Source organism: Panicum virgatum, chromosome 3N (assembly GCF_016808335.1).
Source record: "Panicum virgatum strain AP13 chromosome 3N, P.virgatum_v5, whole genome shotgun sequence".
NCBI lineage: Eukaryota > Viridiplantae > Streptophyta > Magnoliopsida > Poales > Poaceae > Panicum > Panicum virgatum.
In genome coordinates, this window is record NC_053147.1 from 64,512,237 (window position 1) to 64,538,731 (window position 26,495).

Here is a 26,495-nt window from a genome sequence, read left to right on the forward strand (position 1 = left end):
CCGGACGGTCGGCACGCCACTTCCTTATTAGTATATACATGAAATGTCAGTCGTTGCATTGTTTGTTTGCTACGTAGGTCTTGCTTTGTTACAATCGCCGCCAGCCTACCGAATGCAAAAGTTCGGTATCGTGGAAGTTCCAAATTAAACGCCGGCGGCTATCGTTGGTCTCTCCGTAATGATATGCTGAGGAAGGTTGTCTGATGCTATGTGAATTATCACACTACGTAGTGCCCTAGCTTTTATTCATTTTGTATCACACTACGACGACAAGATCCGTAGGCTATTCGTCAAAGCAAATGTCTACAGCCATATTATCGTGGCCGCCAAATTTCTTGTTGATTAGGATATGCGTAAGTATATATTAATCCTTTATTTCTGTCTTCTTATATAATATATAATACATGTATGTGTAATATTTTATTTTTTAACTCATATGCATTACGCATATAGGATGCAGCATCTGACCACACCTCGCAATGTTGTAGGAGACCCGTGGGCATCATCAGCACTAAAAGGTGATTTTAGTGGTGTCATTAATTATTTTAGTATTAGTATTAGTATTAGTATTGATGTTCATTTATAAAGTATATATATAGTATATCTACTACTCCAATGTTTTTATAGTTTTTTTATTGCAGAGGTTAGAATTGGTATACGTAGGGAATCTGTAATTTGCAGTTGCCACTCGAGCTCAAGAGCTACATTTGAATTCCAAAGGACACAAGTCTGTAGTGAAGTACGTGTATGAGTATATGATAAGCAACTCGAGGCTACCCGAAATACCGGATTATGCAGCTTTGGGCAAGTCCTTCAATTAGATTTTATTGCTTCGTGCGAGTCGCTTGATTAGATTGTATAAGATTAGACTAGATTATTATAATATATTAATAAATAAATTAAAATTTGAGTAGTCTTGATGTAATTAAATTATTTTTCAATAATTTTTCTTTAAACACATGGCAATCCCCACTAGTTTAGAGAAAAAGTTGAGGCTTTTTTCGCAAAATTTCATGAGAGATGAGACCAGACCGCATGTTGATTTGTCTTAAGTTTAAGGGTTTTTTTTGCAAAGTGACTGAAAAAGCACAATCTGGACCGTCCATCCCACCGATCCCACAGCCGAGAATTAGCCGCGACATGGCCACGTTAGTGGCTCTATTTTGGTTGAAGAATGGTATATAGAGATGGTGAAAATGTAAAAAATCACGATTGAGGACCGTGTCAAAGTTGCTGTCGCCATGCTTTCTTTAAAAGAATGGAGGGAGCGACGAGGTCTTGAAGCAGTGAAGCGAGGACAGAGGGAGCAAGAAGAAGAAAGGGGATAAGTTGATCCTCGGGGATGGAAGCGGCGGTGCCGGTGGCGGGGCTTGTGGCGGGGCTTGTGGCCGTGTCGGCCTTCATGCTCTCCCAGGTGGGTCAGCTCCACCTTCTTCCTTCTTCCTCCTATCATTCTGGCAGTAGTGGGGTAAGCTTGCGCGCCGGATCCAACTCGCGTAGTGGTCGCTTTAGCGCTAGTCTAGTCGTCTCGTGAATCTTTGTTATATTGATCCTAGCCCTGCACTAATTCTTCTGTTTTGTGCTTATTTTTCTGTTGCTGGTTATCAGCTTCGGAAGCATAGCAAGCGTCCAGGGGGTGTCCGTGCCACACACATCATCTCCATTCTTGTCTTGGGCCTTTCCGTCGCGAGCATTCACTATTTCACACTTCATCTTGATCGTCTCCAAGGAGCTGGTAATTATGTACTACTAACAGTCTAATACTTAATCCATGCTCTCAGAACTCGCAGTATCGTTGGGATGTTGCAAGCATCTAATTAATCATGCTGCTGAAATACACATGTCTTCAGGCGCTATATTATATCCGATCGTGATCCTGATCACGTCCCTTTGGTCCTCATACTGTTATGTGACTGCGCTGTCTGCGGAGCCATCTGTCGTTCATTGGTCACAGTGGAAAAAAGGGGCATGTATAGGGAGGGGTGCATTTGGACAGGTTTATCTTGCTTCTAACAGGTACAGCATGATCCCTTCTGCTTTTCGAGCATAAAGAAAAATAGTGCCATTGTGTGGAAATTGATGTATTAGAGCCACATTCGAAGCTTATACACCAGCTGATATATACACCAATATTCATATTTCTGCATGGGCTTCAGTTTAAGTATGCATGTAATTCTTAATCTTATGGGTGCTTTTGACTTTTGAGAAGCTTTAGTTCTTTATATTCTTCGCCTATTTGTGGATGTACATCGGCCTGTTTCTAGAGTGTCTTCGAGAGCCTCTCTATTCATGATGAATGAGTAGTGGGAAGTGCTGCCAAATTTCGGACTGTTTCTTGTGTTGATATTTTTTTTGAAAGAGATACTCCAAGGAAGACCCCTGAAGTTTAAGGTGCCACATCCAGGTTTGAATCCTGGGTGGGAACCTCCCAGTCAGTGGCCTTTGCCACCAGAGGCGGAGCCCCTCATACAATAGGGTGGGGCAGCTACCCCAGCTACTGCCAGCGTAAAATCCCACCCCTATGGAGTTTTCAGGCGACCGAAGGCGAGCAGGCGGCGGTGGCATTCTAGGTGTCTGGTGGCCGGAGGAGGAAGAAAGGAGGAAAAAGAGCTGTTTTGGGCCGGACGCTAGTGGTTAAGTGTAGAGGCCCATTAATTTTGCCCCAGTAGCCTCTTGCCGACTGCCTTTGGCCCCTGCCTGCCTCGCTGACTCGCTCGCTCGGCTCAATCCCGCGAGGCCATGCCATCCTTGCCGGTGACTGCCCCAGCTAAATTTTTTTGCCAGCTCCGCCACTGTTTGCCACTGTGCCATGAGCTCCTTGGCTTTCTTGTGTTGACATTGCAGCCAAATTTCACTATCAGGGCTGTTAGTCTTGTGTTGCCATTCAGTTTTGCTTTGTGCATACTGAGTGTTAATCTTTTCTTTCTTTGTAATGCCTACATGTGTATCATTGTCTTGCTGCTTTTCTTCATGTAAAAAGTCCTCATGGTTAAAGGAATGTCCACTGAACACCTATTGTTAGTATGTATTACCTAACTTTTGAAGCAAGTTTAGAAACAACATAACTTTTTCAGTTCAACAATGCAGGCTATGTGGGCTCTTTTGTGCGATTAAGGAGATACAAATACCTGATCCAGACTCAAAGGAACAGATCAAGAAATTATCTTCGGTACTTGTTGTCCATTTTAGTTGGCTTAGTAGCCAGTGTTTAATGAATATCACATTATTTGTATCTCTTGTTTCATGGACTGATCAACATAATTTATTTTTTTGAATTGACAGGAAATAAATTTTCTTTGTCAATTCTCACACCCAAATATTGTCCAATACTATGGAAGTAATCTGGTCAGTTCAATTTCATAAGCAAATGCATTGCACTTGTCTCCATGCAGCCATGCAGTTCCGTACCTGTTCTTCCCTACCCTGTCATGAAATTTGTTCAATGTATACAGTTTAATAGGATCCATTTTGTGATCTGTTAAGGCAATTTATGTGTTGGGCACATTGTTAATCCATAAAAAATATATAGTGGCAAAATCTTGCCCTCCAAAGCGCGTAACTGCACATTGTGTGGACTTGATTCAACAATTTGGAGGGTATTTAGCATTTAGAAATGATATTATTTCCACTAGGGAGTTACAGATATAAGTAGAATATTGTGATAGTGCAACATCTTTTGTTAGTACAGTATAATTCATTATACTTACAACTGAAGTCCAGAGGGCATGCATGTAACAAAGAGGGTAAGTGGTGCCTCAATGTTTGATTAAAAAAATTCTGTTGTTCTTGACACGCATTTTGTTTGTGCTTATTCTGCATTATCCTTCATGAAGAGTTAGTTTGCTGATTTTAGTTTACTGTTCAATTATCAATTGTTTTGGAGTTACATTACACATTTGTTGACCTGCTTAGGCTTTTTAATTGTGCATGTTTCTGTACAGATTGGTGGCATTCTTTCAATTTATATGGAATATATGTCTGAGGGTTCAATCCATAGGTTACTTAAAGATGGACCTTTTAACGAAGATAGGATTCGCCATTGCACTGCACAGATTCTCTCTGGCCTTGCCTACTTGCATGAGAGGAAAATTGCCCACAGGTAGTAATATGCATTGCCTAAAACTGTTTTGCTTATTCCATATTCAGTACAAAATGCAACAATCACTTCATACTAGTACTTTTCTTGGCAGAGATATAAAAGGTGGAAACATACTTGTGGGCCCTAATGATGAAGTCAAACTTGCTGACTTTGGCTTGGCCAAGCATGTATGCAGTTTTTCCTTTCCATCGCTTTCTCTCCTTCTGGTTTGTAGCATTCCATTATCCTAATATATGCAATTTAGCCGGCGAATCCTTGAAGAGATTACAATGAGTAGTGCTTTGTTCCTTCGGAAAAGAGTACTACATAATGCAGCTGAAGTTACTATGACTCGGTTGTGCAGGATCATTGTAGTTTTCTTTTATGGAAGACTTAACACAGGAGGACAGGACTGCAGCGTTTTTCCATAAAATTGTGGGAAAGTCCATTTTTCAATCCTGAATTATCACGATCATCTGATTTTGGTCCTTGAACTACGAAACCGGACATCCTACACATTCAAATGCCGAAACCGTTCGAAAAACAACCCTCGACTCAACCTAAGGCCATTTTGCTACAATATAATTTCCGAATTTCTAGGATTTTATACCTCTCTCAATCATAGTTAATATTGTCTAAAAATCGTGATATTTTTCTGGGAGGTAGCACAAGAGAGAAAGAATCGATTTCAGCTAGATGTGATACTTTAGACATAAAGGAATTTGAATTATAAAATTTTAAAAATTGGTAGAATTCAAAATTCCTTGAATTTTTAGGCCATTTAAACCTTTGCTAAAAATGCATTAAAAACATGATAATTCATACTTTTTTATTTAGTTTAATAATATATTTTTTATTGGTCCAATTTTTGTAGAAATTATTTGAATTCCTTCACAATGCTCAAATTTGAATTAAATTTGATTATTTAAAATTCTAATTTGATAATTTTCTATAGAATTTGGGTCAATAAAAAATTCTTTATAAAATAAATAAAAAAGTTTGAATTATCTTATTTTTAATGCATTTTTAGCAAAGGTTTAACTAACCTCAAAATTCAAGGAATTTTGAATTCTACCAATTTTTCATATTTTATAATTCAAATTCCTTTACATATAATGTTGCACATCTAGCCAAAATAGATTCCTTATCTCTTTTGGTACCTCACAGCAAAAATCATGATTTTTAGATAATATAAACTATACTTTCTCCATTATTTAATTGAGAGAGGTGTAAAATCCTAGAAATTTAGAAATTATATTGTAGCAAAACCGTCATAGGTTGAGTCCATGGTTGTTTTTTGAACGGTTTCGGCAGCTGAAGGTGTAGGATGTCTGGTTTCATAGTTCAAGGACCGAAATCGGACGATCGTGATAGTTCAAGGTTGAAAAATGGACTTTTCCCTGTCGTTTCACCTACTCATCCGCTGCATGCGCTTTGTTGTGCATGCCCAGATGAAGGATCTAGCTTAAAAACAGAAACATTGAGGAACATATACTCATAAAAAATTTGCGGTTCTTTTGGTGGTCACCATCAAAAAGGACATGCACAGTCGCAGACAATGGTTCTTGTTTTGATTTCTTCATTTATTGGAATGTTTTGATTTCTTCTTCAAACACCTACATTTCGTTACTTATGTTGAAGCAGATATCGTATGAGGCTGCAATACACTCTGATAAAGGGACTCCATTCTGGATGGCTCCTGAAGTGAGCTGTTTAGCAACTCTAAACTTCATTCCCTTATTTGTCATAACCTACCAGATGTTCCTGAATAAAATTCTCTCATCATCGGGCAGGTTATAACGAGTAAATCCAGTGGAAGCGGTTACAATCTATTGGCTGACATTTGGAGCTTGGGATGTACTGTTATTGAAATGGCAACGGGAGAACATCCTTGGCATGAACATTGTAGACCCGGGGAACCATGTCATCATCCGGTATGCTTTCACTTAGCAGGCGTATTTAAAAGATAACCGTAATCGATGATGCTGAGTCGATCTTCTACAACCCTGTCTTTCAGTTTGCAGGAATGTTTAGGGCTGCAACCTCAGATGATACACCTGAAATCCCTGAGAGTCTTTCGGAGGAAGGGAAAGATTTCTTGAGGAAGTGCTTGCGACGTGACCCAGAGTCTCGCCCCACTGCAGCTCAGTTGATGGATCACGCTTTTGTGCGGGATTATTTTGCTTCTGTGCAGGGGCGAAGCCAGCCAAGCTCGCCACCGAGGTCGGCTCCACTGAGACGACGACGGGGTCAAATACGTATATAACGATGTTATACACAGGAATTTGCAGATTTCATCGGGCTCTGACGACCTCGATGAGTACATGCAGCTTCGCCTATGCTTCTGTGTGAGCATCCGAAATCTAGCGCATTGGAAGACAAGGTTATTACTTAGTGTGAGGGACCGAAACTTGCGACCAGAGGGGGGTGAATGGGAGCCGAACAAAATTTCTCCGAAATTTTAAACGTCGGCCTATGTCCCAAAATCACCGCAAGCCCTCGAACCTAGGTCAGCGAGAATAACTATGGACAAGCTATCTCGAAGCAGAAAACCCAGGTCGCAGCGCGGAAGCAAAGCGAGTCGAAACGCATAACTGGACTGCAGAGACCGGTCAGACCGGTTGCACAGACCGGTCAGACCGGTCGGGCTGGGAATTCAAATAGCAGACCGGTCAGACTGGTTGCACAGACCGGTCAGACCGGTCGCTCCCAGACAGCCCGCCAACAAAGCTCCAAATGTCAAATCTCGAGCAAACAAAGTCCAAATCCAACGAAACTTGGAGGAAAACTTCGCATCTACCACATGAACATATTCCCAAAAGATCTTTCACAAAAAATTAACAGATCGTGAGAAATTAAGGGAAGATCAAAGAGAATTGGGGTTTTCTCAAGAACCCAAAAATCTCAATCCGTGAGAACTCGCGATTCCTGCAGGTTTGGCACTAGGCTAGATAGATTAGAATCGTCACAACGAGTCCATCAAACCACGAATCGAAGAACTTGACTCCTCCAAACACAAAACACCTCAAAGGAGGAAAAATCAAGTCCAAAAACACAAAGGGAAGGGGAGGACGAAAAGCTCAGCACACACGGGTGAATCTCAACACAATTTCATTCATAATTCACGGAGGAATTCACCTATACAAAGGCTAGAGCCGACCACATCATCATCCACCCTATAAATCGAAGAGATTAGCTATAATCTAACCTCCCTTTGCGTTGGAGACCTTGGCCCTAACCTAGAGCAGGGGCAGGGAGAAGGAAAAACGAAGAGAAAACAAAAGGCTCAAGAGACTCAACCAGCCACGGGCTGGTGGGGGGTATTTATACCCGGCTGCTGCGGCCAGACCGGTCAGACCGGTCCAGGGGACCGATTAGACCGGTCGGGTCAGCAGCACCCTGCTGTACAGCCTCGATCGACGGCGGAGCTTCTTTCTTCGACTCGAAGTCTTTGCTGCGATTCCGCCACGTCGACGAAGATCCGGTCCGCGGTTTTGGAGGGTCCGCAAAATCTGGGTAGGTGGCCGGTTTTGAGAAAACCGTCAAAACCTCATGCGCGGGAAGATTCCCGCCTCCACGCCGTGGCCCTAGATGCCGTTCCCGCCTCGGCCTTCTGACGGCCCTAGATGCCGCCCGACGCCCATCACCTCCTCGCCCGCAGCGAGGCCCTAGACGCCGTCGACGCTCGTCGCCTCCGTCAGTCCCGAGACCGACACCCGTCACCTCCACGACTTGGCGTCTTCAACCGCCGTCCGCCTCTTTGGTTTTGTGGCGCAAACCAAGAAACCCGCCTTTCGTCGCCGCTTGCGCCCTCGATCCAGGAGTGGACGCCACAGCTGCCGCCCGGTCCGAGCTCCGGTCCCGGCTGCCCTTCACCGCCGTCCACCGCACGGTCCATCGGCCACAGCACCTCCACGGCAGCTCCCCGTCGACACTCGACGCCCGTGTACCTGCAATCCAAAGAGCAAGCGCACGATCACACCGCACAGTTGACAATTCACTCATCACAAGCAGGATAGAGTACTCAACATTCCTCAATCTCCCCCTTGATGAGTGCATTGTCAACACACCACCTGAAAGCAGAGAAGTGATAAAAAGAAGCAGAAAGTGAAGAACTCAAGCAAGTGACACAAAGCTCAGAAAAGCAGAAACAGTCACTTACTCAAGCAGAGATCGATCCCCTAAGACAAGGGCAACGGCTCGACGCAATCGATCAAAAGCCAAAACATGACTCCTCAAAGACAGAGGTAACGCTCGACGCAGTCATGCCAGAAGCAGAGGGAAAACGAAGAAACCAAGTGCCAAGACTAAAGCAGAAACTCCCCAAGCAAAGTTTTTCCCTCTCACAAGTGCAACTCTCCCAAAATGATGCACTCTCAAAGCCCTGTGCACAACAAGTTTTTCAAAAATGAAACATGTCTCCCCCTTGTTCGATCACTTCTCCCAAGATTCTCCCCCTTGTTGACACATGCACACATCAAGGCTAAAAAGACATAAAGCTCCCCCTGAAGCTGAGACTCCCCCTGAATAGATGCTATGCAATGAATGCAATGCAGGAGGTGTAAGTGAAAGCATTCAGGGATACAATGATATGAGCAACATCTAGTCACAAGCACGTGTGCATCCATAAACACGACCTGCATCTAGCTCAACAGGGTATATCAAATCAATCTAGAGCTAGGCAAGTTCAGTTTAGGAGAAGTAAAAGCATCACCCATGATCTAGCACTAACAAGTAGGGAATGGAAAGCAGTGCTACTCAAACTCATACAGGTGAGCCAAACCAGCCAAAATAAGTTGCCAACATTCATTTTTCAATCAAATTTATAGCAAGCAATTCTTAATGCTAGGGGTTGAAAGCTTGTCATGCTTTACTTAGCAACGAGGCCAAGCCTATGCCAAAGACAATCAGAAGCTTAAGGCACTCGTTTCAGTCATGCACAGCCTTGCCCGAGTTCTCACAAGTGCAAAGTGAGCCGTCCCAAAAGCTCGATCAGTGCGACAAGCAATCCCACCTGGGTATTTTCAATCCATTTCCAGAACAGTTCAAGCAATTTTATCAGATTTAGATCATTTCAAATATGAATTGCTGAACGAAAGGCTACACTAGCATGAATAAGATAGCAAAGCACATCAACACGCCCTAACATGCTAGTAGCCAAAACAGGGTGATCATGTTTTCAGATTTTCAAATCAAAATAGCTTAACTCAGATAATGTCATATACACAGTGGAGCAAGCTATACATGATCAAATTTATCAACTCACACTAGCAGGCACTAGAAGATCATAGCAATGTATACAAGAATGCTAGTGCAAGTGAGACAATGCAAAATGCAAACATGTACAATATATATGCACAATGCAACTACCAAACCTAGAAAACCAAGAGAAGCAAAACAAAGACCTACCAAGCTAACCAAAACCAAAGACAGCGATCAAAAGGGGTAACAAACCCCAAGCTCCCCTCACAAGCGAGCAAAGGTGTCCTGCTCTAGCGGTTTGGTGAGGATATCTGCGGTTTGCCTCTCTGAAGGGACATGGATCAGGTCTATTGTTGGCGCTCCTTAAGTACCCCTTTTATCCCTTGTTTATCCTTGATAATGGCATGAATTTAATATCAAAATCACTAACCGTCCTAACCCCGGCCTAATTATTGGTCATTTTCACACTTGCACATATATTTTGGAGGAACTTCGTTTTTGCAGGTTTTTGGCCTATTTTGGAGCATGAAATGACGAGGCCCGTGATCGAGCGCTAACACGGAGAAAGACGAAGGCCAAAGCCCAAAGGGAGGACCAAAGCCCATGTTGATTCTAAGCCCATTCACGCACATCCATCCTCCAAGAGAGCCCAAAGGACCGAGCCCACGAAGATGAGATCAAGATACTTCAGGATTAAGCAAAGCAAATGAAGATTTAAGGAAGGATTCCCTATTCTATCCTTTCCTCGAAGATATCTCTAAGATAACAACGTCCAAAGGGGTGCAATCGTGAAGGACAGAAACTCTAGAAGACGCGAGGAGTCTACACGCCAAAGATGAGACCGAGGCGAGCCCGAAAAGGGGTAGGCCGGCCGGCCTAGGCCCATGGGGCCGGCCGGCCCAGACCTTTTTTAGGTCGGTTCGGCCTCCCCTTCGACCGGTGGCTTCCTCGGCTTATAAATAGCTCCCACCTTATTCAACTCGAGGCATCCATCCACCCAGAACTCGACGAAAACCTAGGGCAAAGACCGGAGGGAGACGACGGCCGCCGCAAGTCCTCGACGTTGCCTAGGAGATGGCTTAGGCCGCCCCTAGCCGCCATGGCCTCCCTGCGTGGTTGTGCCAAGGCGGAGTTCCGGAGCCATGCCATCAAGGCATATGTACATTGAATGGTGATGTTAATCTAATCTTGACTCTACTCTGATCCACTTTGATGCATGCTTTCTCGTTCATATGATAGCTAGCATATGTTCTTAGTAGGAATAGATCTAATCGTGGTGATTAGTCTTTGTCTTGTGGATTCATCATTGTGGTGCATGAGAAGCCGGTCGTATTATCCTCATGTGGTGACAACATGCGGGAGGGAAAAGGCCGGATGAACGTGTAATGTTGAGTAGGATGACTCTTTATCATGGTACGAGTTAGATTAGGTTATCGCTTTGGCCGGAGTTGCAACTAGAAGATAATAGGCTTAGTCACCCCTTTGGTTATGCTCTGGTTGTGTCTTTGTTCATGGATGAGATCAACCTATACACATCACTCACATCTTATATAGGTTTACTCTTTATATGCAATTCATGCTTCATGTTAGGATAGATCCGTTAGATTAGATGGAAAACCCTAGGTCATTCATTGTCGATCCGTGGATTGATAAACCTTGGATGGAATACTCTAAGGGAAAAGCTACACACGATCCGTGCGCTTGCGGTACGTAATTGAGGGCTCTAAGGAGCATCAATAAGCTTTTCTGGCGCCATTGCCGGGGATCGGCAACTCGAACCCTAGGGCGATCAATCTAATTTTTTGGGCTAACCCTAAATTTTTATTATTGCATATACCCTTGTTTTCTTGTTTGTGTCCTTGAAAGCAGGTGGAAAAAGCTAGACACCAAACTTGGGCTTCGAGAAGTCCACAACCCGCTCCAACAAACTTCGACAATCGACGACAAGATGATCGAGGAGTTCTCGACATCAACATCGAAAACCCTAGATCCACTTCGACAAGATGTGAATAACATCAAGTTTCGCTCTTTAGTGGTAGGTGCTAATTTTTGTTAGTGGCCTAGCATCCGCTATCGAGTCCCCACTCCCAAGAAAAAAAATTGATAAACAAGGTACGCCACCGTGTCAATTAGTTTTAAAGACTAATGTTTTTGGGAAGATTTGTTTGCTCAAGCAATAGGTATGAAGCATGTCCGAAAAGAAAATCGTGCGATTGGATCATCATCATCTATGAATTGTCGCTGTTGTGATGAGTTTTTCGTCCAAGATCAGATATGTGCCATGAGGAAATAATAGATTATTATGAAGCTCCGTCAAGTCTTCTTTCCAACGCATAAAAAATTGTTAATTTTGGAGATCGGTGTGAAGAGTTATGGAAAGATCTTTCAACGCTGCGCGTTCTGAAATCTCTCGGGACGAAGCGTAGCGCCGGAGTAAAACAAGCATAACTTTTTCATCCGAGGTCCAATTTGGGTAAATGACCACTTGTTGGAAACATGATTTGATACACCTCACAATGAGCTTGGAGTTTGGTACATGTTCTGCACTGGACGAAGGAGCAATTCAATGAAGAAAGGTGCAGCAGCAAACAAAGGAGAAAGTGATGACGATGTCAAAGGATGATTGTAAGGCCGAGTGCACAAAAGATGATGATTTGATGTTGACCAAAGCTGGAGGCAACAAGATTAGAAGAATCATGACACCACCTATCTTCTCTAGTGGGATGCTCGATAAACTTCTAGTCGAGTGATGCTATCAAGGAAGAAAACCGCTCAGATCATCAACACAAAGCACGGGAGCCTCCACTAATCCCGATACCTTGGGTAAAGCAAGAATCATGGAGAAGACACATCATTGAATCCATGCTATGTGCTGGTAAATCAATGGTGATGACCTTGGAGCCTAGGGACGCACAACAAGGCGCTCTAAAGACCACAAGATCATGATCATCGACATCTTCGGATCAATTCGCGAGAAGGTACTGTTCTCATCAACATTCAGCTCCACCTCAGAGGAAACTAGCAGCATATTTTTGGATATTCAAAAGCTCCACGAATTTCCGGTTCCAATGAATCAAGAATCAAGTCAATCGGAGATTCCAACAAGCGATTATGGCTGAAACATCAAAGGTCGTGCACTCTGAAATTTTCTGGACAGCACGCAGCGCCAAAATGAAACGGGCATAACTCCCACGTCTGAACTCGGTTTAAGATGAATGACCACTCGTTGGAAAGGTAATTTCATAAATTTTTCAATAGATCTATATTTGGGTATATGTTCTGTTGAGTACACAGGAGAGAGTCCACAAAGAAGAGGCAGGAGCAACGCGATGAGAACAAGATATTGGAAATAACGATGACAACAACAAGAAGGAGGAGCTTGGGCGATGCATACATTGAGCATGCATGATCGAATTCAGAGGCTTATAGCAGAGAAAGAGCCCCAAGAACATTGGTGAATAAAGACACAAGCGGTCGACCTTCGACAAACAAAAGATGTTGCAAGCAACCACGATGGATTTCAAGGGCGACATCAAGCTGCATGGCTACTTCGGATTCTTGCATGAAAAACCATGGCTTCACAACAATGAAAAGGTATGTGAGAAAGTCGATCTTTATGACTTTAAATGAAGCGCTTTGCGGGAGGCAACCCGGTATTTTATTTTAAATATGACCGTCTACATTGCTTTTTTTTACTGGAACATCAAATAACATTGTACCATTGCTCTAACAAAAACCACAATACCATGTTGTTCATTCTAAATGTTATTGAGGGAGCACTTTGTTATTTGATCTTGGGAAACTTGTAGACCTTTTTTGTGTGCCTATTAGTGTTTTGAGTCTTTTTCTTTGTGTCTTTTTAGAGAGATTTATGAAGCATTGCACTACCCTTTGATTCTAAACTTGTGGCTAGTTAACATAGGCTAACTTTTTTTTTGTTTTAGACCACCTCATCATGTCATATCATTTTGTTCATCCACCCCGTGTTGCATTGCATACCATGTTGTTCGTCTCACCCTTGCATTGCATTACATGTTGCATTACATGTCGCTTTTGAGATCCTAAAACCCTTAGGAAAACCACTCATAGAGCAATCCCAAAACCATAGGGTATGTTTTTCATTCAAAAAAAATCTAACTTTTGTTTCTCTCTAGTTTTTTTTGAAACCACCTTAGATAGAATTTCTATACCCAATACTCTCTCTTCAAATTTTTGTTTTAAGCCAAAAATATAGGAAACCCATAAACCTACTTCTAAAACCTTGTTAACTCGGTTGCATGATCCTTTCTCGATAAATAACCTTTTCATTGACAAAAGCCTCACTTCTTATAAAGTGTCGCGAAGGCTTTTTGTCACTCTTAGCAATTGTTTTTGAATAAACTAGTTGCGGAACATCATCGAAAGGTCCTTTCAACCGTGCTAACACTTGTTTTTGCTAACTTTGCATTTGCACTTTGCATCCATTCCATTGTTCATGCCCTCATTTTGCTAGCTTGGTCTCAATCTTATTGATGTATGCTTTCCTATCCATGTAATGCTTGTCATGACAGCATTTACCTTTTGCAATCTTGTGTAAATGTGGTGTTTAAACTTGTTTGCGGACTTCCATCTTTAAGCTCTTTTGACCAAGATAACAATCCATTTTGTTCTCATGTTGCATTTGGTTGGTTTATAAGCTTTGCAATGCACTTTATTTTTTTCTTGTGCTATGAAGGCCTATTGATCTTGGGATAGACATGGTGTTTTGACCTTGGTTAAATAATTCTTTTTGGCTATGGAGAAGTTCGGCAACCTAGTTATAAACATGGTGTTTAGAACTAGTGTAAACATTGTCTTTGTTTATATACCTTCCTCTCATTTGCATTTACACTAGCACACACGTACACTCACTAGTTTCGCTAAGCTAGCTATGCCACAATTTGAGATTTTAGGAATGGTAGGTTTGTTGGCAATTTTCTCTACTCCCGACCGTCACCTTGGGGGTAGATTGTGCACTTGAATTGTTTTGCAGTCATGACAAAACGTTCCCATGAATTCGTGATCAAAGAAAAAAAATCAAATTCGTCAACATATCCAAAGTTCTAAAGCAAGCAGCTGTTTTCATCAATTTGAGAACATGTTCAGAGCTGTACAAGAAGCAAAAAGTTGATATTCAGAAGCTCCATCAAATTCCCGTTCCAACACATCCAAGATCAATGAATTTGAAGACCCGTACAAGGAGATATGACAAGAAAATTGAACGTTGCGCGTTCTAAAATTCGTCAGGGCAGATTGCAGCGCTGGGATAAAATGGACATAACTCTCTTGTTCGGAATCAATTTTGGGCGAATAAGGACTCGTTGGAAAGGAAAATTCGTACACTTCGCAATGGAGCAATATTTTAGTACAGGTTCTGTTCTGGAAATTGAAAGAAAAATTCGTGAAGATGAGGCAGCAATGGGACAATGAGGAATTGAAGGAGGCGACGACGATGAGAAGCAAAGATTGGGACCATGACTTAGTACAAGAAGAAGTTGAAGGAAATTGAGGCAACAAAGGTGAAGACACATTAAAGATGATATTCATACACATGAGGGAAGGACTTCAAGAATTGCAAGATGGTCCACCTTCTCCTTCTACGCCTAGCATTATGCTAAGCATGGGGGAGGATTTCATGGACAAGGAAGAAAGATCTCATGCAGTAAGATAATCACGGTTGCCACAAGATGCTCATGATTCTTTTTCCATGCTTAGCACAATGCTTAAGTATGGGGGAGGCCGCGCTACACTTCATTACGAGCATCGAGAAGGACGGTAATTCTTCCTCAACTCTCTCTTTTTCTAAATGCTTGTACATATATGGCTTCAACCATAGATGCAACCTTTGTATATATCTCTCAACCTATCGCATGGCTTCTAGGAGGACAACCTAGTTTTGTTTTTATTTTCAATAAGTGTAGGATCACCATCACTTTGTGCTCACCACATTGATACATTTTGGCAATGCCTTATGCTTATGGAAAAATGATGAAAGTTGCTGCTTTGTTTTACCTACGCTATGTTGTATATGACTTGACCATTTGCTCTCAATTAAATGGAATTAAATGATTAAATACCGGCTCTTTTATTTGTGGAGGTTAAATGACTAAATTCTAAACCCACATATTCTATGTTGCTCTTTGATTTAAGTCTACCGATGACCTTACACTTTGTGTTGTTTAATTTGAAAATTTAATTCCTATGCTATCTACATTGTGAATCTCTTGCAAAGTTCTACCTACCAAAGCCTATAGAAACATATTCTTTCATGATGAAACTTTTAGATTGCAAACTTATATTTTGATGAGTTAGATTAAGATTGATTTCTTTGGTACGAGACTAAGAAGCTGGTCATTCCGTTTTTTTGTGTAACCTCCTTTTTGCTACCCTATTTATCCATGCATTGTGAGTTTCTACTTCGGGAATCTTACAAACCTCGCTGGATATCCACCCTAAACCAAAAATATGTTTTTATGATTACCTCCTTGACCACAACCTAATTTGAGTACAGATTATCATTTCGACGGAATCAAAAGAATCAAGGGCATCATATAAAGAAAAGTTTTGGGAGACAAGGCTCCCCGAGATTCAAGTGGTTCTACGAAGAAGAAGGTGAATTTGAGATACTTACCCTAACTAGTTGGTTCTCCCACTATTCATACTCGAGGACGAGCATTCGTTCAAGCATGGGGGGATGGCTGGGTAAGTATTCTATATTATCAAAAGTTCTAAGGAGCAAAAAGAAAGAAAAAAAAGAAAGAAATAGAAAAATAAAAAAAGAGGAGAAAAGAAAAGAAAAATGAAAGAAAAAAAAAGAGAAGAATAAAATGCTCCTTAGCTCTTTTTGGCTTCATTAATTTTCCAAGTTACTTTGAAGAACTATTTCATACTCAAATCTTCCAACCATGTGCAATCCGATAACGAGAACTTCATTTGTGTCTCGGGATCATCCATTTGCCACTTGCACATGTCCACCTATCTAAATGTGTGTGTTTCATCTTTCCACCTCTCCAACATTATTTTCCAATGGCCTTTTTGACTAGTCTCAGTAATTCCATTAGATCTCTCTCTTAGTTTAATAATATTTCAAATATAATGTTTTTCTAGGATTGTTTTTACCTACCAAGCTCCACATAAGCCTTCCGCTTTTATATATGAGTAGAATATGTTGAAAACAATCTAATGTAGGCTTGAGCGACTTGATGAGATGAGTATTTCCATGAATTTTTGCAAGAGAACCTCACTTATGTTTGATATGCATTCTTTTGAAAACTCTTCATGATGAAACAAGGTAAAGGTTTGAAGTTCGCTTAAGTTTGAGAGCATTGCATTTATTTATTATTGTGGCTTGTTCTTTAATTGCTAGTCTATCTTCCATAATAAAAAAGTAGCCGGTCACAACATGAACTTAAATGCTAAATACTTGAGAGAACAATATGTCTTGTTATGTATGACTAAGTGTAGAGAGGACATTGAGAGGCAACGCTGATTTCTTTATAAGCAAAGCTCCTGGACTTACTCGAGGACGAGCAAGGTTTAAGCATGGGGGGAATGTTGGCGCTCCTTAAGTACCCCTTTTATCCCTTGTTTATCCTTGATAATGGCATGAATTTAATATCAAAATCACTAACCGTCCTAACCCCGGCCTAATTATTGGTCATTTTCACACTTGCACATATATTTTGGAGGAACTTCATTTTTGCAGGTTTTTTGCCTATTTTGGAGCATGAAATGACGAGGCCCGTGATCGAGCGCTAACACGGAGAAAGACGAAGGCCAAAGCCCAAAGGGAGGACCAAAGCCCATGTTGATTCTAAGCCCATTCACGCACATCCATCCTCCAAGAGAGCCCAAAGGACCGAGCCCATGAAGATGAGATCAAGATACTTCGGGATTAAGCAAAGCAAATGAAGATTTAAGGAAGGATTCCCTATCCTATCCTTTCCTCGAAGATATCTCCAAGATAACAACGTCCAAAGGGGTGCAATCGTGAAGGACAGAAACTCTAGAAGATGCAAGGAGTCTACACGCCAAAGATGAGACCGAGGCGAGCCCGAAAAGGGGTAGGCCGGCCGGCCTAGGCCCATGGGGCCGGCCGGCCCAGACCTTTTTTAGGTCGGTTCGGCCTCCCCTTCGACCGGTGGCTTACTCGGCTTATAAATAGCTCCCACCTTATTCAACTCGAGGCATCCATCCACCCAGAACTCGACGAAAACCTAGGGCAAAGACCGGAGGGAGACGACGGCCGCCGCAAGTCCTCGACGTTGCCTAGGAGATGGCTTAGGCCGCCCCTAGCCGCCATGGCCTCCCTGCGTGGTTGTGCCAAGGCGGAGTTCCGGAGCCATGCCATCAAGGCATATGTACATTGAATGGTGATGTTAATCTAATCTTGACTCTACTCTGATCCACTTTGATGCATGCTTTCTCGTTCATATGATAGCTAGCATATGTTCTTAGTAGGAATAGATCTAATCGTGGTGATTAGTCTTTGTCTTGCGGATTCATCATTGTGGTGCATGAGAAGCCAGTCGTATTATCCTCGTGTGGTGACAGCATGCGGGAGGGAAAAGGCCGGATGAACGTGTAATGTTGAGTAGGATAACTCTTTATCATGGTACGAGTTAGATTAGGTTATCGCTTTGGCCGGAGTTGCAACTAGAAGATAATAGGCTTAGTCACCCCTTTGGTTATGCTCTGGTTGTGTCTTTGTTCATGGATGAGATCAACCTATACACATCACTCACATCTTATATAGGTTTACTCTTTATATGCAATTCATGCTTCATGTTTGGATAGATCCATTAGATTAGATGGAAAACCCTAGGTCGTTCATTGCCGATCCGTGGATTGATAAACCTTGGATGGAATACTCTAAAGAAAAAGCTACACACGATCCGTGCGCTTGCGGTGCGTAATTGAGGGCTCTAAGGAGCGTCAACATCTATGTGTCCTCTCTCATGGTTGTCTCGCAGGAAATGGAATCGGATGTCTATGTGCTTGGTTCTGGAGTGTAGGACAGGGTTCTTTGCAATGCTAATGGCTGACATGTTGTCTACAAAGATGGGAACCCTACCGAAACTCAAGCCATAATCCTGCAAGGTTTGTTTCATCCAAAGTATCTGGGAGCAGCAGCTAGCAGCGGCAACATACTCAGCTTCTGTGGAAGAAAGCGCTACGCTAGCCTGCTTGCGAGAGGACCAAGACACCAAAGATGTACCGAGAAATTGACAAGTGTCGGATGTCGACTTGCGATCCAACCGACACCCACCGAAATCGGCATCAGAAAAGCCCACCAAAACCAGAGAAGAATCCGCATAATACCAAAGATCAAATTCAGGGGTGAATTTCAGATATCTGAAGATGTGTTTCACCACCTGCCTGTGGGAGGTGCGCGGAGAAGCCTGGTACCGCGCACAAAGGCCGACGCCGAACTGGATGTCCGGTTGCGCCGCTGTCAGGTACAGGAGAGAGCCGATCATGCTCCTGTACTCCTTCTGATCCACCGCCTCGCCGTCCAAGTCCTCATCAAGTGCCGTAGATGTGCTGATCGGAGTCAGCTGAGGAGACAAGTCACTCATGTCGAACTTACGCAGCAAGTCTCTAGTGTACTTGGCTTGATGGACAAAAGTGCCCTGGGGAGTTTGCTTGATCTGCAGCCCGAGGAAGAACTGCAACTCACCCATCATGCTCATCTCGAACTCCCTGGACATCTGCTCAGAAAACTTGGAGACAAGAGCGTGAGAAGAGCCACCAAAGATAATATCATCCACGTATATCTGAACTAAAAGAAAGTCATTGCCAGACCGCATGAGGAACAAAGTTTTATCAACACATCCCATTTTAAAGCCCTGAGGCAGCAAAAAGGTTTTCAATCTATCATACCAAGCTCTAGGTGCCTGTTTCAAACCGTAAAGAGCTTTCTGAAGTTTATAAACACGGTTTGGAAACTTGAGATTTTCGAAACCAGGGGGTTGCTTCACATAAACCTCTTCTTCGATAAAACCATTCAAGAAGGCAGATTTCACATCCATATGGAAAACCTTAAAACCCTTGGAAGCAGCAAATGCAAGAAAGATTCGAATAGCTTCCAAACGAGCAACAGGGGCAAAAGTTTCCTCAAAATCAATACCCTCTTTTTGGCAAAACCCCTGGGCAACAAGATGAGCCTTGTTTCGAACAACCAAACCATCCTCACCCTGCTTGTTTTTGAAAACCCACTTCATTCTGATGGGATTACAAGCAGGTGGAGGCTCGACTAAGACCCAAACTTGGTTTCTTTCAAAATTTTCAAGTTTCTCATGCATGGCATTGACCCAATTAGAATCAGAAAGAGCGTGTCCAATATCTTTGGGCTCAAAAGAGGCAACAAACGCTGAATGAGCAAAGCCAGCGATACTTGTTACCTTGGACCTGGTGACTCGCTCATTGAGATCACCTAGCATCTGTTGAGGTGGATGGCGGCGCTGAATGTGTCGCGGTGCTTCCCGTGTCGAAGTCGCCCCCACCTCAACCAAAGCTGGTGCCTCCTCAGGTGCAGCTGGTGAAGCCTGAGTCACCTCCTCGAACAGCCCCCGGGAAGTAGACGTAGTCGGGTCGGGGCCATCGTCATCGTCCGAGCTCGTGGCAGAGATAGCTGGGTCCACAGCACGCGTGGTAGCCTCAGCGTCGCCATCTGCAGCTTCTTCCTCCTCATCTTCAAAGATGGAGGTGCCGATCTCATTATCTCCTGCAACTTCAAAGACAGAAGAATTGCACGGTGCAGTCTCGTCGAAAGTGACTTCACAAGTCTCTCTGACGATGTTAGTATCAATAATCAGCACACGGTATGCTCTAGAGTGAGAAGCATAACCGAGAAAAATACCGTCAGACGAGAGAGACTCAAACTTATCAAGATTTCCATCTTTCAGCACAAAGCACCGGCAACCGAAAACTCTGAGATGGTCAACACGGGGCTGGCGTCCAAACCGCAACTCATAAGAAGTCCTGTGCATGAAAGCACGCAAGAAAATACGGTTGGACACGTAACAAGCGGTGTTAATCGCCTCAGCCCAGTATTTGCGAGGAGTCCTATGCTCATCGAGCATCGTCCTCGCCATCTCAACCAGCGTCCGATTCTTCCGCTCTACAACTCCATTCTGCTGTGGAGTGTAGGGAGAAGAATATTGGTGTTCGAGCCCTTGATCACTACAAAAGGCGTCAAAACGAGCGTTTTTGAATTCTGTGCCATTGTCACTTCGGATCGCTCTCATGGCCTGGGGTAACTCGTTTTTCAACCTCAAGATCAAGTCTCGAACAAACTCGAAAGCCTCATCCTTGGTTCTCATGAAAAAGACCTAAGAATAGCGAGAAAAGTCGTCCACAATCACAAGAACGTACCACTTCCCACCAACAGACATCACCCGAGAAGGACCGACAGTGTCCATGTGTAGCAACTCTCCAGGGTGAGAGGTCATCACCTGATTAACAGGTGGATGTGAAGTGGCAATCATCTTCCCGTGGCGACACGGATGGCAAACAAGGTCCTTTTCAAACTTCAATTTGGGCAATCCTCGGATTAGGCCAAGTGAGCTCAGTCTCGACAACAAGTCAAAGCTCAAATGTCCAAGTCTCCTATGCCACTTCCACAAATCAGAAGAAGGACCAGCCATCAAGCAATGAGAAGGGCTGAAAGGAGTTCTAGAGAAGTCAACCAAGAAAACCCGATCGTGAGGTGTAATCCGGCAAACCAAATCTCCCCTGGAATCCAAAACACGCGAGCAACCCTCCTTGAAGCGAACCTCAAATCCCTCATCAAGAAGTTGCGAAACAGAGAGCAAATTAAAGCCAAGATTCGAAACCAGAGCAACTTCTCTCAGGGTAAAGCGATCAGAAACTCGAACAGCGCCAAGTCCACGTACCTTTCCTCTTCCATTATCCCCGAACACAATGTACTCCTTTGAGCACATTGGGGTGAGGCTGGAGAACCATTTGTCATTTCCGGTCATGTGGTGCAAACAACCAGAGTCCATGATCCACCTGTTCTCCAAGCCTCCGACCTGCACATCAGTAGTGAGACAAAGGGTGAGCAAATGTCTCAACACTGGGGTTAGCAAAGTGAGAAGCAAACCAGTGTCGAGCCATTTGCTCTACAGAAGGGTTAGCAAAACCAGACAAAGCGAATCCCCCATCCCGTCTACCACATGACTGACGAACACCACCGCGAGGAAAGCGTGGAGCCTCAAAACCTCCTCCAAAGCCTCGGTCCCGTGGTCCATAGCCGTACTGAAAACGACTAGGAGCACGACCGGCAAAGCGACCACCCGCTGGAGCACGGTAACCACCACCGTCTCCCTGACCTCCTCCTACACGGCGCGCCCTAGCATCTCGCCTATCACCACGCCGAGAAGGACCATGCACCTGAGCAGAGTACATGTCCGCGTCACGTCTCTCCTGCTCTCTCCGCATAGCCCACTTCCTCCTGAAGCAAAACTCCTCTAGGTGACCTTCCCTGTCACAGAACTCGCAGTGGTACCTCACCTCACACTTGGGAGGTGGAGGCCTAGCCTACGGACGGGGAGGAGCAGCCCTCTTCTTCTGGGCAACCTGGGCTGTGGCAGCAGGGAGCGTGTCGAGGGGGTTCCTCAGTGCATTGGGCTTTGGAACCCAAACCTGCTTCTGCGGAGGTACTTTCGGTGGTTCTTTAAGCACACCATCCGCGGGGTCAACACGCGAAGGATGCGTACTTGTGCTAGCAGTGTTTCCAGCAGCCTTGCCAATCTTACCATACAACCTGTCAAAGTCTGACTTCGTGTATGTGTAACTGACCCCAAACCCATCACCACGCTTCAACTGCTTAATCATCATGCCCAACTGCGGCTCACTGCTAGAAACCCAACTCAGAATCGCCCTAAGATAGGTATTCTCATTCTCTAAGTTGGCTTTCTCTACCGCAAGACTATCTAAATCAGCAATCAAACCAGGGCAAACAGAGCAGTCAATAGGTGGGCTAGACTCTACGACCTTAGTCTTTCCAAAAGACTTGATCAAAGTGTTCTTCTCCTCTAGCTCCGACCTAAGCGTGGGACAAAGCTTACAAGCGCCAAGCAAAGCAGGCCTAGATCTAAGCTCCTCTAGTTCACAAACAACAGTAGCAAACTCGGACTGCAAAGAAGCTAGATCAGACTTGAAGATAGGAAACTCATCGCATTCAAGCACATCACTAACAATGGGAGCGTCCTTGACAAGTTCAAGCTTATGCTTGGCCATGGCTAGCTTGTGAGACATGTCAGAAAGCGAAGTCTTAGCAACATCTAAGTTCGCAATGTTCTCATCATGCTTGGCACGGAGAGCAACAAGATCATTCATGTGAGATATGCAGCCAGCGCACTCATCCTCACAAGATTTCTCCCTAGCACAAGTCAGCTCAGCCCTAAGCTTTCTACGCCCTCTAGCTGCTTCCTTAAGCAGCCTCTTCTAGTTGTCGAGAGCGGCGTACAACTCCCTAACCTCTGTATCAAGCAGGTCGATCGTGGACTTTACCTCTGAATCGCTCTCGGATCCAGGAGAAGAGCTGAAGTGCGTCGGTGTAGCATGTCCACCTGAAGACGCACGAGCACCATCGGCTTCGCCCGCCATGGTGTAGAAGCTCTTGTGCCGACCGGCCGCCAAGAAAAGGCCGATGAAGCCGGTGGCTTCCTTGTCCCGCTTCTTCTTCTTCTTGTCGTCGTCGTCGGAGGTCGGTGAAGAAGAGCGGTCAGTGTCGGAGCTCTTGTCGAGGTCGCTGAGCTGCGCCAGGAAGGCCTTCTCCCGCTTCTTGGCCTTGTACTAGAAGCGCTTCTTGAGCGACTCCTTGTCGAAGCGTCCTCCCTGGTCACGACTGCGGTGCTTGTGGCGCCGACGCTCCTTGTTGGAGCCTCCCTCGTCGCGGTCGCGGTGGCGGTAGTAGTCGAAGGAGTTGTTCTGGCCACCGCCGGACTTCTTGGGGCAATCGGCGATGAAGTGGTTCAGATCGCCGCAGTTGTAGCACCCGGGATTCTTCTTCCTCTGCCTGTTGTGGTAGACGCACTGGAACTTGCTGATGAGGAGGCACATGTCGTCGTCGCCAGCGTCTCCAGCTGCTCATCTGAAACAGAAGGCAAAGAGGCAAGAGAAAAGCCAAGAGCAGAGTTAGCATTAGAGCTCGATCCACCTGGGTCAGTCACAAGAGCGACGCTCTTGGAAGGAGGGGCACCATTGAGCTTGGCTCGTGTCTGGTTATCCACCTCCGTGGCCTTGAGCTTGCTGAAAAGCTCGTTCACGGTCAGAGTCTCATAGCCTGCAGACTCAATGATCGTGTTCACCTTGAGATCCCACATAGAGCGGTCAAGTGCGTAGAGCAACTTGAGAGCCTTCTCATGCTCTGTGTACTCAAGGGCACCAGCAGATCTATTCGCATTGACCTTGTTCACAATCGACTGAAAATGACTGAACATCAGGTCAATGCTCTCACCCGGCTCCTGTGTGAAGTTCTCGTACTCACACCGGTGAGTCTCGAACAGTCTGGCCTTCACCTGAGGTGTACCCTCGTGGTAGTTCTCAAGACACGTCCAAATTTTGTGGGCTTCCTGAAAACCCTGGACGCGTGAGAACTCCGCACGAGAAACGCCAGTGAACAAGGCATTGACGGCCTTGGCGTTAGCCTCGTGCTGGGTCACCTGAAGAGGCGTGGTCCGAACAGCCAGCACCTCATAAACCTGGTTCGTGGTAATTTCCCAGACCTCTGCTCCCATGCTCTGTAAGAAGGCTCTCATGCGAACCTTCCAGTAGGCATAGTCCTCGCCGGAAAACACCGGGATCTTACCAAGACTCGCCATGGTCGCCAAGTGGTTTTCGAACCGGTTAAAGTATTGAAAACCTCAACCGAGCTCTGATACCAATTGAGGGACCAAAACTGGCGACCAGAGGGGGGTGAATGGGAGCCGAACAAAATTTCTTCGAAATTTGAAACGTCGGCCTATGTCCCAAAATCACCGCAAGCCCTCGAACCTAGGTCAACGAGAATAGCTATGGACAAGCTATCTCGAAGCAGCAAACCCAAGTCCCAGCGCGGAAGCAAAGCAAGTCGAAACGCAAAACTGGACTGCAGAGACCGGTCAGACCGGTTGCACAGACCGGTCAGACCGGTCGGGCTGGGAATTCAAACTGCAGACCGGTCGCTCCCAGACAGCCCGCCAACAAAGCTCCAAATGTCAAATCTTGAGCAAACGAAGTCCAAATCCAACAAAACTTGGAGGAAAGCTTCGCATCTACCACATGAACATATTTCCAAAAGATTAACAGATCGTGAGAAATTAAGGGAAGATCAAAGAGAATTGGGGTTTTCTCAAGAACCCAAAAATCTCAATCCGTGAGAACTCGCGATTCCTGCAGGTTTGGCACTAGGCTAGATAGATTAGAATCATCACAACGAGTCCGTCAAACCACGAATCGAAGAACTTGACTCCTCCAAACACAAAACACCTCAAAGGAGGAAAAATCAAGTCCAAAAACACAAAGGGAAGGGGAGGACGAAAAGCTCAGCACACACGGGTAAATCTCAACACAATTTCATTCATAATTCACGGAGGAATTCACCTATACAAAGCCTAGAGCCGACCACACCATCATCCACCCTCTAAATCGAAGAGATTCGCTATAATCTAACCTCCCTTTGCGTTGGAGACCTTGGCCCTAACCTAGAGCAGGGGCAGGGAGAAGGAAAAACGAAGAGAAAACAAAAGGCTCAAGAGACTCAACCAGCCACGGGCTGGTGGGGGGTATTTATACCTGGCTGCCATGGCCAGACCGGTCAGACCGGTCCAGGGGACCGGTCTGACCGGTCGGGTCAGCAGCACCCTGCTGTACAGCCTCGATCGACGGCGGAGCTTCTTTCTTCGTCTCGAAGTATTTGCTGCAATGCCGCCACGTCGACGAAGATCTGGTCCGCGGTTTTGGAGGGTCCGCGAAACCCGGGTAGGTGGCCGGTTTTGAGAAAACTGCCAAAACCTCACGCGCGGGAAGATTCCCGCCTCCATGCCGTGGCCCTAGACGCCGTTCCCGCCTCGGCCTTCTGACGGCCCTAGACGCCGCCCGACGCCCGTCATCTCCTCGCCCGCAGCGAGGCCCTAGACGCCGTCGACGCCCGTCGCCTCCGTCAGTCCCGAGACCGACGCCCGTCACCTCCACGACTTGGCATCTTCAACCGCCGTCCGCCTCTTTGGTTTTGTGGCGCAAACCAAGAAACCCGCCTTCCGTCGCCGCTTGCGCCCTCGATCCAGGAGTGGACGCCACAGTTGCCACCCGGTCCGAGCTCCGGTCCCGGCTGCCCTTCACTGCCGTCCACCGCACGGTCCATCGGCCACAGCACCTCCACGGCAGCTCCCCGTCGACACTCGACGCCCGTGTACCTGCAATCCAAAGACCAAGCGCACGATCACACCGCACGGTTGACAATTCACTCATCACAAGCAGGATAGAGTACTCAACATTCCTCATAGTGTACTCATAAAGTCAAGTCAGTCGATGAACTGTACTATATATCTCTAAGTGGTGGTATCGTGTACCGTAAAAGACCTCTTGTGAGCAGCAAGTGGAATGCATTTGGGCATGACATGGCCAAAACAAAACGGTATGTTACCACTACTAGCCTTTGTTACCTGAACATTTCAGTCGGGAGGTGCAAATGCGGCATTTGGACATAAACACATGCCTGTATCTGCGCAGCTGAGTATGAATGAGTAGTGTCGACGCATCTCTATAAATTTGGAACGAATTTGTCCTGAGGATTATGCCAAAACCCTCATTTCGAACTCCGTCAGAACCCTGCTTGATATAGAGCAGAGTTGCTGCTAGCGCTCGCTGGTGGTACAACCATACACGTGGAGATGGAAGAAAAAAAAATATCATGACGTCCGCTCCAATACATTCCTGGGCCGAGAATGGTAACAACCCTTGGAAGACACCGACGGCCTGGAGCCCATGGGCCATTGGTAGGAAATACACTCAGACCATATCTTTTTGGGACTGAAAAAAATGCGGGATTTTTTTTAGAGTTGTAAAAATTTTTAAGATTTTTCCAGTTCCTAAACAAACACACAACATGGATGAGAAGAGCTGCTGTGAATCTCCAAACTACAGGTAGCACGCCTGTGACTTGACCTGCAACGGCTCATCTTCACTGTATTATGGGATGGATATGTTC

General features: G+C 45.0%; 1 protein-coding gene across 1 annotated transcript; it reads left to right on the top strand.

Moving 5' to 3' along the window:
• The first annotated feature begins 1,342 nt into the window (after positions 1–1,342).
• On the top strand, positions 1,343–26,045 carry LOC120668009 (mitogen-activated protein kinase kinase kinase 3-like). Its single transcript, XM_039947974.1, has 11 exons — positions 1,343–1,414; positions 1,609–1,735; positions 1,851–2,016; positions 3,088–3,169; positions 3,283–3,345; positions 3,942–4,099; positions 4,191–4,266; positions 5,723–5,782; positions 5,872–6,012; positions 6,096–6,470; positions 25,789–26,045. Exons 1-10 carry the CDS (start codon positions 1,343–1,345, stop codon positions 6,342–6,344), a joined length of 1,194 nt encoding a protein of 397 aa, XP_039803908.1. The 3' UTR covers positions 6,345–6,470; positions 25,789–26,045.
• Positions 26,046–26,495: the final 450 nt, after the last annotated feature.